Genomic DNA, 12553 nt, shown 5'->3' on the forward strand with positions numbered 1-12553 from the left:
AAATTCTTGCAAATTTAAGCTAATTAACATAACTACTTTCCAAGTCAAAGCAGGTCCTTATGCTGTGCTTAAGTGCTTTAGTACATGAATACATTCTGATTGCCACAGCTCCCACTTTTATGGCTGGAGGAAGAAAGAGGGAAGTTATGAGTCCAAAGAGTTTTTTTACTCCAAGTGACAAAATTCTTCCTGGATGTAAATGTGACATTACTATGAATGGTATTATTTTCCTGAGCCAACTTGGAAACATGATCCAGCTGAAATTTCTGGGACACAGAAGGGACACAACTGACAGGGAAGGAGAACTCCAAGAATCACAATTGGTTTTTAAGCATAAGGCTGACCCAACAGGACCATAAAGGGTGATGACCTGAGCTGCAGAAAATAGGAATTCAATTCTGTATTGCTTTCTAATATCAGTCCTCTCCCTGTCACATCCAGGTGCTGGTGCAAGGCCATGAAATCTCACCCTGATTCTGTAGCACTGTCCAGGTGCTGCACTGGCAAAGCAGTGCATAGAAATGGAGATTAAAATCAAGTCATATTTTTAAAGCTATTAATGTGATACAGCTAAAATTATACAAGGGGGAATGCTTATTTTCAGCATAAAAAATTTATTTGCCTGGGGGACATTTTAGTGTCCAAGACATACATTTGTGATAAGTGTAAACATTTGAAAATGCTCCTTCAACCAACAGAGTCACAGCCTGCAAGCAGCATCCCAAAACTGGAAAGACAGGAAAAATGGGAATCACAATTCCTGAAAAGTTGTGGTACCAATGGTACCTTAACATCAAAAGAATTAACTTTTGCATGCTACTATGTATACTAGAATTCTAACCAGGACAGTGTTCTACCAGAAAAGTTCATCTAAGATATGTTAGCAAACAGCGTACAAGGCTCTTTGCAAGAAATTAATATATTTCAAAATTAATCCTTTTTTTCTGACACTTTTTTACAGCTAATGATACATATTTTTGTTTAAGTGTGAAATCATGTGATTTATAATTCCAGGGGAAAAAGCTTTCAACAAAGTTTTCAGCCTAAGCTATTTTTAATCCTAACATTTTCTGTGAATAAGTAGAAATAAGAAAATGAATCGTGCTGCGAAAAAAAAGCACTAAACCAGTTTTTCCCCCAGGAGATTATAAATATCTGTATATATGGGCAGAACGTTCAATTAATCTGAGGAATGTTCTGCTGAGTTTCATGATGATGTACTGTGAGAAAGCAGCAATACAACAAAACTGGTGAGCTGTACAAAAGGAGTCCGAACTTTCCTAGCAAGATACATGATGGTAGAAATCAGACATTTATTAAAATGATGCGATGCAGAAATGCAGCAAACGTGGCACTTCATCAGGAAAATGGGCAGGCAGAATTAAACATAAGTGACGGTGTGGGGTTCACTTTGGAATGCAAAATGAATTTATAAATAATAGATGGAGATAATCTGAATAGTTTTACAGAGAGATGAATGAAATCCGTGTCTTTTCTAACTCTCTCAAATTAATTTCAGGAGCTGCACAGTTACACCCCCTTCCCCAAAGAGTTTGGAAGATGTTAAATGGGCAGCTCATATGATAGAAAGTTATTATCCTGAGATTAGCCCTGGAGGAATCATGAGGAAGAGGGAGATAATATTGGAATATATGACTTGGAGTTTTATTTTAACATTATGACTTGAAATAGTGATTAAAATCACTGAGCTCTTCCAGGCAGGAGACACAGGGCCTTCTCTCCAGGGGACTGGGAAATAAAGAGTCAAGTTCTTAGCAGGTTTCTCACCTGTCTCACCTTTTCACAGCACTGGCTCACAGTAGGACCACCTGCTGAGGGGCTTTGTAGCCAAAAATTGCTGCTGCTGCTCCTGCACTGAACCGAAAAATTAAACCACAGCAGCTCAAACTGCAGGAGGGGTTTTCCTGGAGAGAAAACCTCTGTCCTGGAGCTGGTGGGCTGAATTCAACTGGGAAACCAACTGAAGCTTGAAGAACAAAACTAGGAAAACGTGGGGAATTGTTGGTGGACATGCAGGGGGACTCCAAGGGCAAGGCTCGTGGTCATAGTTGTTTTAAAAGCCTGGGCTCCGTTTTTTAGGGTTGGGTGTTTTGATCCTTGCTGCCATTGGGGGCATTTCTAATCATTCTCACAGGCAAAACAAGCCCCAGTATGAGAAGAGCTAAAAATGCAGGTTTGTCTCACTGTGAAGAGACTGAAAAAGAGAAGGTGGACTCCTCGTGGAGACCTGAGAAGAAAATAGCTGCTGTAAGGCTTGGAGGGCACAGGCCCTGAGGAAACCACCCGTGGGTTGGATATATCAGAAATTAGGGAGCATTTATGGAATTGCAATAGGTGAAGAACCCTGAAACAAGAAAAGATGAAAGGATATTCTCAGATTTTAATGGCAGGGCTGTGGATGTTCTCTGGTGGCTGAAGAACAGACTGTCCTTCTCTCAGAGGGGACAGAAGGACCATGGGACACCCGGCAGAAGGAAGGAAACGCTGCGGGTCGGGAGGAGGAAGGAGAGCAGGAGCTGCAGATGGCTCGGGGTTCTGACAGCTCCTGCTATAAACAAGGCTTCTGGATGGCAGATCTTTATTTTGGAGCTGAGCTTGTGCAATTTGTGACTACAAGGGAGGAAGAGAGAAATGAAAGCTGGCTCTGAAAACAGCTACAGAGCTTGCCAGCTCGGGGTAATTAGTTTATACCTACCTTGGCTTGATCAGAGCACGTCTTGTCACCATCTAACATGGGTTCAGGTTGTCCAAAAGGAAAACATGATGTTATTTGCTTCCCAAGCTCCTTAAAAATAAAGCTACCATTGCATGTGAAGAGAGAGCAGAGCTGTGTGGAAGGGAAGGAGCAGAGGAAGAGTCCTGAGCAATTAATTCCGTGAGGGAAGCTGGATGCTGCTGCAAAGGCTCCTGGTTAAGAGCAAAGGCCACACTGCTGGGATGCAGAGGAGAACACGACAGGACACATCACCATCATCTTCCTGGTCTCCAAACAGCAAATCAAGTTAATCTGGGGAGACAGGCTGAAGGGAAGAGACCTTTTTATTCTGCATCTTTTGTATCAGCGTTTAACTTGTGCCAGTGTGTTACTACAGAGAGGATCAGAAACTCCCAGCTCTGCATTAAAACCCAATTTCACTATTCACAGGTACATCAAGGGCAGGATGGGGAGCTCCAGGTATTAAATTCTCTGAAGTGAACATGGAGAAGGCTGCAGTGGATGTTCTGATGTCAGGTGAGTCTGGCAGGGATTCACAGCCCACATGAGTTTTCTCTTTCTAGCTTTCAGGTTATTATCTCTCTTTCTGCTCCCAATTTTAAGGCAACACAAACTTTGGCTCCAGTCACACACAGGGAATCTCTCTGTAGTTGCTGCACAGCCAGTTCCCCAAGCAAATATTGAGTCTAACTAAACATGGGGAATGAAGAGGCTACTGGACTATAAAGTAGAAGCATAATCTCTGAGGTTTTAACCAAGGCATTAGAAAGACCTAATAATAGCAGGGCTTTGCAGAGATGCTAAGATAAAGAAAAAGCCATCTTGAGAATGCCTTGAAGAAAAGCTTTGCCTGTCACCAGTCACTTGGCAACATGAAAGACAAGCTTGGACCGAAAATCCCATGGAAAAATGAAGATGGCATAATAATAATTGTCATAATTTTATGGATCTGACATTCTCCTTGTCAGGACATCCTGGGTGACCCCATCAGACATCTCTGCAAGGCAAAATGACTCTTTTAATATTTAAGCCCCTGTTCAAATATTTCCATAAGGCAGATTTTGCCACAGGATGATGGAGAAGAAAATAATGACGGGACACAAAAGAATAAAGTATTTTTTCTCAGTGGAATAATTCTCCCCACCATTGCCTGGATTGCACCCCATGCTCTCCTGAACACTTGAATATGAGCCTGTCCCTTCTCTCCCACCAGACAGAGGGTCCCTCGAGGGCAAAACAAGTCCCTTTGCAACGTTGCTGGATGTTTCCTTCAGACCATCAATGTTACATAGAATATCCAGACCAGGTTCCCTGAACACATTAGGAAAATCAATGGGCAGTTTTGCTTCAAAGCCAACTTTCCAGCCAGCAAATAATGAATAACAAGGGAATCTGGTATCAATAGTTTGGAAGTTTTATTACTCTTGTCAAGTTTTCCATTATTACTGTTTTTTTCCCAAAGTAATATGGTTTACCTAATGTAGTGAGAAGCAGATGGTTTATTGCTTATAAGCTGTTCTGTGATTCTTGCAGAGGAAGTGTATTGAACATTTCTTGTGTTTCTGTCAAATAAATATTTTCAATTTATTTACTAGAAGAAGGAGAAAGGTAAATATAAATGATATGGTATATAAACGAATATGGATATATTGACAGGAAAGTGAACATATTGTAGTAATAAATATTCAAATATTTTGTTTCCTGTAAAGAAGATAAACTGGATTTAGTAGCACTTGAATTTTTAAATTCAGTAATGCAAAGATTTTAGGGCCAGAAAGAAGAGTTCTGACAATGTAATTTGATCTACATAACACCTACATTGTTCCATGTGTGATACACTGATGATTTCTGTGGAGCTGGAGCATATTTTGGGAAGAGATTGTCTGGTTTTGCCCTCAGAAATTCTCATGTTGGCCCTATGACTGTCAATACTTTAAGCTCTGTGTTATGGAAAATTGAATGAAGGGAGTGAATCCATTCTGAGCATGGAATTGCCTGCCCCGTGCTCCAGGATCCCCTCTGAAGTTCCTTGTGAGACTCAACAGACTTGTTGCAAAATATTTTCCTGTCCCTCTCCAGTCAATTCTGAATTTAGCAGAACTTTATAGTTATTCCCTGGGGAATTCTGAGCAGAGAAATGATAACAAAAGACCTTTCTGCAGTTTGTACCAAACTAATGATGGCAAACTGAAGAGATAAATTCAGCAGATGAGGCCCCTGCATTACCAATCCCATGTTTCCCAGCAGCTCAAAGTTCAGATTTTCCCAAATGTCTGTGACCTCATGAAGTTTATTCAGGGAGGAAGCTGGGACTGGTTGTGGTGGCACCGATCTCCATATGAAAACATCCCTTTCCTTGGCAAGATGGGAGCCTATTTCCCTGGCACTTCTTCAAGAGTCTTTCTTCTTGTATTTCAGCTTTGAAGATTCACAGATTGGAGCTCTCTCTCTTATTTAGAGCTGTTTGGAGCTTGTAAACATGTTGGTGATGTTGGCAAGTAGACTAAAAGCAATGACCTGTTTCCCTTAATTTTAAAATATTTCAGTATTCTCTGCTCAGAGAAACATTTGTTTTCTGAGTCAAAGAACTCAGAGTTCATCGTCTCTGGGAAGAATTTATCCCAGTTGGAACTTCACAGTCTCTTCACTGAAGTCAATGGATTTATATAAGAAAAGAATTAAATTACTCAGGTTAATTTTTTGACAATAACACACATAAGTTGCATTTAAAACTCTGAATGTGGCTGCAAAAAGTGTTCTTTTCTTCCCAGAGATATGTGACCTAGAGAATTTGTTTTATATAAATTTCTATTGATTGCAAGATATCTGGAGGGCAACTTCTGAAATAATAGATGATATTAGGAAGAGAGTGATGCAGGACAGGATAAAATTTACAGTGTCTGTCCGTGGTATACATGTTTTGTGGCTTCATAGAGGACTTCAGTCTCAAGAGATGGCAGAGTAGGACCTTACATGAACAGTAAAATATACTAAGAAAAAAGGCACAAAAAACATCTCAGTGATGTGAAGACATATTTTTTAGCAAGTAATTATGATACAATTTCTTTACAGTTCTGAAAAAACTGAGCATTTCTTGCATTGTTGTAATGTTAGCTCAGATTTCCAAACCATTTGTCAAGGGTGTTTTAATACCAAATTAATGTAAAGTATCATGAATTATGACTAACACACATTAATAAAACAGTTAGATCACCTAATGGAGCGTGAAAAATATAAATTTCTGATGAGGCTCCATGTAAAAAAACCTGGAATATTAATACCTGTGACTGAAGAGCAGAGACTGCAATCCTGGGGAAGAAATACTGTGAGTCGTCGTGACAATAAACATCAGCAGTGAAAATCAGATTTAATTAATTAATTAATTAATTAATTGGTGCTTATTAAGAAGGAGGCTCCTGAGTGCCCGCAGAGAGTGTCTCGGGGCTCGGTGGAGGCTGAGCACGGGTGCGGTGCCAGTAGATGGCACTCCAGAATGTGGAACTCCATCCTCATCCTCTCCGGGGCCCCGCGGGCTGGGGGTGCTGCCCGAGGCATCGGGGAGCCCCTCGGCGACGGGTCACAGCCCGGGGACTTCCAGAGAGGGTAACAAGGGCTGGGCAAAATATCTCCAAATAGCACCAACTGCAGCGTGAGCTGGGGAATCACAGAATCGGGGAATTATGGAATGGTCTGGCTTGGAGGGGATCGTAAAGCCCATCTCATTCCGTGGCAGAGACACTTTCCACCAGACCAGGTTGCTCCAAGCCCTGTCCAGCCTGGCCTGGAACACTTCAGGGATGGGGCAGCCACAGCTTCTCTGGACACAGCAATGGAATATCCTCCTGAAGGACTGATGGATCATGTAGAGGACTGATGGATCATGTAGCATCTTCTTGTTGATCCTTTTTGGAAGCTGGGAGGGATCCTGCCTTCCCATTCCTTCCAGCCTCTGTACAGGCTGCTCCAAGCACAGGATCATCCTCCAGCTCTTCTGACAGTCAAAGCCCAGCCAGTAAACCCGGGGTTAGGTAAGGCAAAGGTTTATCATTAAATAGGAAGATCTGTTGATCCCTATCACAGCCTAAGCTGGGGGTTTGTTCCTCCCAGCACAAGCTTTATTTCTCTCCTACAAACCCACCAAAGGCTATTTTCTTGCCCTCCATCTTTGAAACAAGGGTTTCAGGGTTATGAGGAAAAGAAGAGGGTATGTGGAGGCAGCACCAGGCAGAACCTGGCTTAGAACAGCACTGAACAAAACTAATAATTTAACTTCGTCCTTTTTTTAAAATTCTTCCACAAAAGCAGCTGTATAATATATGAATGTTACATGATAAAAAACTTTAAAGATAACCAAGAGTTCGCAGTCATTTCCTTAGAGATTTTGCTTACATTTCCATTAATAATATAAATTATAGATGTCCTAAGTTACAACATTACATACCACTTTCCCAGGGCATTCATGACTTATTTAATCTGGAACTGCATGCTCCTGGTTTTCCATAATGGACATCAAATGCCATGTCAAGATTTTATTGAACTAACTTGCTGATAAAGGACTTATTTCACAACATATGGGCTATTTCTTCGTCAAAGAATATGAGAATAATTGTCAGCAAATGAAAACTGCCAGAAATATATGATTGTTCTAAGTGTTGGACTGACTTTGTTACCAGATTTGAGCTTAATCCTTAATTGGAAAGTTATCACTGGCTATGAAACACACTAGAACATTTAAGTGCCTCCCACAGTGACCATGAAAATCCAGAGAATGATGGTTTAATTAGCAATCCCAGAGATACCAGGCAGTGCTCAAAACCTAAAACACTACCAGCGTTATTGCTGGGAGGAAGGAGGGACTCAAACATTTCCACCAGCCTGTTGGGCCTCAGGCCTTTGCTGTCAAGGAGGATAGTGATGATTATGGCCTGCAATTACCAGATTATTTTATAGAGGCCTTTGACAACAACGTTGTTGCAGCGTTTGGTGAAGGCTCCGTTTCCTTTCTCTGTCGCAAACGTCTGACTTTGCTCCGATGCTTATGCAGACTTCAGTCAGAAAGTACTGCTCATTTACATGACCTAGATAGAATAATAGTGAGAAAGATGTTCCTTGATCTTTCTTCTCTTGATTTGCTACATTCAGCCTGGAAGAAAAACACAGTCATGGGAATGCATTGTTGCTTTTATGTCGGCATTAGGAAGCAGTGCTGGGGAGATTGGGGGATAGATCTGAGCAGAAGCCTTGCAATAAACGGGCAGAAAAACACATGGAATAGCTTTAGGGATTACAGATTACAGAGCTTTGCTTATTTTTTTAAAAAAAGTTCCCTGTTTGGTGACTTTTGAAACCTGATTTCACTACAGTGGCCCGTGGCTGACAAGAACTGTGAGGGAGGTGGTTTCACTCCAGCACGGCTTTGTTTGGAACCTGTCAGGAATGAGGGCAGTGGCTCCATGCAATGGGTGGCACATTCCATGGTTCCTCATTTCAAAGTCATTACCTCAGCTGGCACAATGTATTAAAAAGGGCTCTGAACTGCCTTGAACCGTGGTTCAGGACTAGTCTGAACACATCTCACCTCTGTTTGGCCTCAGCTCTTGCTCAGTTGGATCCATTCCTGAGTCCCGTGGTCCATCACAGGCTCCTTTTCTGATCCAGACAAGGCTTCTCATGTTCTGTGACATTCTCGTGGGTGGGAGGAATAAATCTTTCTTGAGACAACAAAACAAGAAGCAGAGGAAATGCCCAGGTACAACCATCCATGGGCTGCCACGATGACAATGCCGTGGGAGGAGGTGAAGGAACATTTCTCTGGGGTTGGAGGGATTGGTGACAAAGCAGGGCCATGTGCACTGATCTCTGCAATGGAGAATGAAGCTGAATTAATCATCTGCTCAGGAAAGAGAGAAACAGAGTTACTGTTTTTAACAGCTGTAAATATTTTATTCCATGTAGAACAAAAAATAGACAGTTGTCCTGAAGGTTGCAGAAACCCAAAATACAGACAAACCATGACTAGTACTACTAATAAAGAAATCACAGATTTCTTTATTAGCCAAATAGCCAAATTCTTTCAGATAAATTATAGTTACTACCTGAACTAAAACCATAGCAGCCTGAATAAAGGAAAATGCAAACCATCTTTGTCAGGAGGAGCTTCAGTAACAGGACACAAAAGACTTAGAAAGTTCCCATTCTGGAAAGAGAAGTCCTGATTCCAAAATAATAATTTTGGACCTCTTTTGTCATCCAAGGACAATTCAAATGAGTGGAAGTATGCTCACTGACATTGATGGGCTTTGAATTCAGGCTCCATCCTCTTTCAAAAATATGTCAGAATATATAAAAAAGTCTGCCTAGTGAAGTCTGGGTAGGAAATGTGAGACAAAAGGGCATTGACATAATGTCTGTCAAATGACAGGAATCGGGGAAATAGTCCAAACAATCATGAATGAAGATTTTTTCATGTCATGGCTAGGCTTTGTGAACAAAGATTTGGGATTTTTTTTCCATGTAATTGTGTCAAAATACCAAGTTCACAGCCAACATAGCTTCTCTCAAATTCTTCCATGCTTGTATTGAATTTAAATTAAGAATTTTAAGAAAGAATAGCCTCAAAACAACTTGTACAATTTCCAATAGCTAATAGAAATATTTATTCTCAATTCTGGCCCACTATTACCTAAAAAGAGTAATATTGTGCCTTTGAAAGCTTTGTCATTATTATGTCCATTGTTAACAGCTATTTGGACAGAACTAAAGCTACTGAAAGTGGTCTCCCAAAACTCAGAGAGGAAGCTGACGTGCTGTTCAGTCTTCTTGGAGAATTGATGTGAATCCTTTTGTAAAGGAGATCTGTGCTCTGAGCACTCCAACTACATCACAGAATACTAATCACACTATTTCCCAAAGCAAAAGAAAAATAAAAAAGGATAGAGTGCATCAGTGAGCTGAGAATGGTACAGCTCTTTGGAGACATTATTGGGGAGGGGAAGGGGAGGCCTGTCTGCATCCTTAACTCTATAAACAAGAACCCTGAAGGGTAGAGCATACACTGCCAGAGGGCAGGGTTAGATGGGATATTGGGAAGGAATTCTTGGCTGTGAAGGTGATGAAGCCCTGGCATAGGCTGCCCAGAGAAGCTGTGGCTCTCCCTGGATTCCTGGAAGTGTCCAAGGCCGGGTAGGACTGGGCTTGGAGCAACCTGGGCTAGTGGAAGATGTCCCTGCCCATGGCAGGGGAATGGAACTGGATGATTTTAAGGTCCCTCCCAACCCAAACCATCCTGTGAATATCTGTTTAATATTCACTTGTATTTCATGTTCTCCCATATGGATGGGAAACACAGGACAGATCTCAGCCTGTGTACTTTAACCCAGCCCCAGTGGAGGGGAGCAGACATGGGAACAGCATCATCCTCTTCCCCTGATGTGCCGGGGGAACTCGGGGAAGCGCGGGAAGAAAAGGGCACAGAGGAAAGATCACTGAAGAGAAAGGTGGAACTGCTTTGTTCTGCCTTTTTTTCTGGAATCTGAGTTTTTCCTCCTGCCATAAAAGAGTAGGGCTGCAGATCTCAGACAATGGATCAGAGTCAGAATGCACCTCCTGAACCACAGGATGCAAAACTTGTGCTGCAGGAGGTGCAGAGAGTCACAAATGGGGCCAAAAAAACGCTGCTTGGCACATCTCAGTAAGAGGTTTCACCTTCATCTGTCAGAAAGGTACTAAACTTCAGGATTAGGAATATGTAAAACATTTCTTCCTTCATAACAAAAGGGAGAGATTGACTAGTGGTCCCAGTGCTAAGAGTCAAAATACATGCTGTACTTGTCTATGTAAAGTGCTGTAGGAGTACAAATTGACTCCCCAGTGCCGTCATTCTTTCACTACAGAATGAGCAGCTCATAGGAGGAAATATCCTGGCTCTGAATGTGGCCAGAAGAAAGAGTTTTCTTCCAGTAGTTTTTTTCTTGGGTAAGACTTGTCATACTGTGTTTGACATTCTGAATTGCCTGATTATATAGTGCAAGACTCCAGCAACATTTCGCATTGTGAGGATGGAGCTGCTCAGCATTTTGCCAGATGCCAAGCGATATTCTGATGTTTCTGTCTTCACTTTGAGCTGAGTGACAGTCAGCATATTCACAATGAAGCCAAGACAATCTGCTATCAAGTTACAGTAGTGACATTTTCCCCGATGAAGATCCCAGAGCTCGTTGGAATAAAGCTCCTTAAAACTCGGTGTCTGGAACGGCTCCAGCGTGGCTCGCGCTCGGTGTAATATGCTGATATATTTGTGCCAGAGCAATAAGTGGATCAGTGGGTAGAGCTTTGGTAAGTGAGTCCATACGTACTGCACCATTTCCTGGCTCGCAGCTCCGGGTGTTGCAGGCTGTGTGCAGTGGGGGAGGTGCCAGAGCTGATCAAGCAGTGTAATTTTATACATTACTGAATCAGTGCAGGAGAAACCTGGAGGGACAAAGCATCATCTTCTCTTTGAACTGCACTGTAAAATCCGACAGCTCTCTTAGCCCAGCCATGCTCTGATACGTTTTTCCTCTCCTTTTTTCCCTGATTTTGGTGTGAATGATAAAGTGATCTGATGATGGCTCTCGTTATGGAACCTATTAGCAAGTGGACGCCCAAGCAAGTAGTGGATTGGATGAAAGGTAGGATCATTTATTACCGTGTATTGTCTATACTTTGGATCCTTGCAATTTCCATATCTGCTCTGGCATTCTTTGTTTTGGGAAGAGTTTATTCAGTTGTGATAATCCGTGTGCTGCTTTGCTCAGTAGTTGTCACAGGCAGGCTGAGCAGAGGCTGGGTAAGCTGTGCAGCATGTTGTTGGAATTGCTGCCGAGAGCGGAGTGGGATCAGATGCGTTTGTTGGGGAATGCAGACAGAAAGTGTTTGTGTCTCAGGGCTCCATCACTGCCTCTCACAGAGGAACGTCCTGATGTTTGGCTGCTTTAAATTTGCCCTGATTAGGTCTGGTTTGCTCATATCAGGTGATCTGATGCAGTGGCTGTGCAGCACTTGGCTGTAGTTTCGGGTACCACAAGGAGCGTGAGGTGCCCGTGGCTGGACCGGGGGGTCCTGCTGCTTTAGTGACACGTCCTGATGTGTCCAGCCTTCCCAGCTGGGTGTCCAAGGCTCCCGTGTGCCCGTGTGCCTCGGGCACCGCGGGCAGAGCAGGGCTGAGCTCGGGGAAACTCGTCGGGATAAGTTGGCAGGAAGGATGATTTCCCTGCACATTCGCAGTTTCCCAACACAGCCGTCAGCTCTGACATGTTGTGCCTGACAATGCTCGGCTGTGCTGCAAACACACCGGGATGGATGGGAGGGGGAAGGGGGGATTGCTCCTGATGATGAGTGGTTTGAATTTCTCCGGCGTGGGGGGGGGGGGATGTATTCCCACGGTGGGATGCATTAGTGTTGTTTTACAGAGCTTCTGATGCGCTGTCTGTCTCGGAGACAATTCCTGCCACGGGGGATCTGTTACATAAGGACAAGAGGTGCAAATTTGGGGGGTGTGTTACTCGTGCAAATGATTTCAGTAATGTGATTACTAACTTATTGGGGGGCTGAATTGGATGCCCACTGTAATGTCCTTAAAGCTTTCAAAGTGTTGTCATGAATAAGGGAACGGTTCTGATCTCATTTTGCTGAGCTACATTCCCATACTTCCCTGAAATTGGGCTGTTTGGGTGCTCATCAGACACATTACCAGTATGAGCTAATTATTCTTTTACAGGCACAGAGTATTGGGAAGCAAATGGGATCGAGGGGAATGTATGTACTTTGTTTCTCAGG

The 12553-nt window shown here is 42.7% G+C and overlaps 1 protein-coding gene across 4 annotated transcripts in view; it reads left to right on the forward strand.

Annotated features, from left to right (window-relative positions):
* Positions 1–10955: 10955 nt before the first annotated feature.
* The window catches only part of LOC116793858 (connector enhancer of kinase suppressor of ras 2-like), a 171947-nt gene continuing 170349 nt past the window's right edge, over positions 10956–12553 (forward strand). For 3 of the 4 annotated variants that reach the window (XR_004359608.1, XM_032702036.1, XM_032702034.1), the window contains exon 1: positions 11119–11406. Coding sequence is in view for 3 of the 4 variants with exons in the window: in XM_032702036.1 (XP_032557927.1) it covers positions 11340–11406 (67 nt within the window). In the remaining variant the exon portion in view is untranslated. Of the gene's footprint in view, positions 11072–11118; positions 11407–12553 lie in introns of those variants that run through there. The other variant, XM_032702033.1, reaches the window with a different exon arrangement.

The sequence above is a fragment of the Chiroxiphia lanceolata genome, chromosome 14 (assembly GCF_009829145.1).
Source record: "Chiroxiphia lanceolata isolate bChiLan1 chromosome 14, bChiLan1.pri, whole genome shotgun sequence".
NCBI classification, from domain to species: domain Eukaryota; kingdom Metazoa; phylum Chordata; class Aves; order Passeriformes; family Pipridae; genus Chiroxiphia; species Chiroxiphia lanceolata.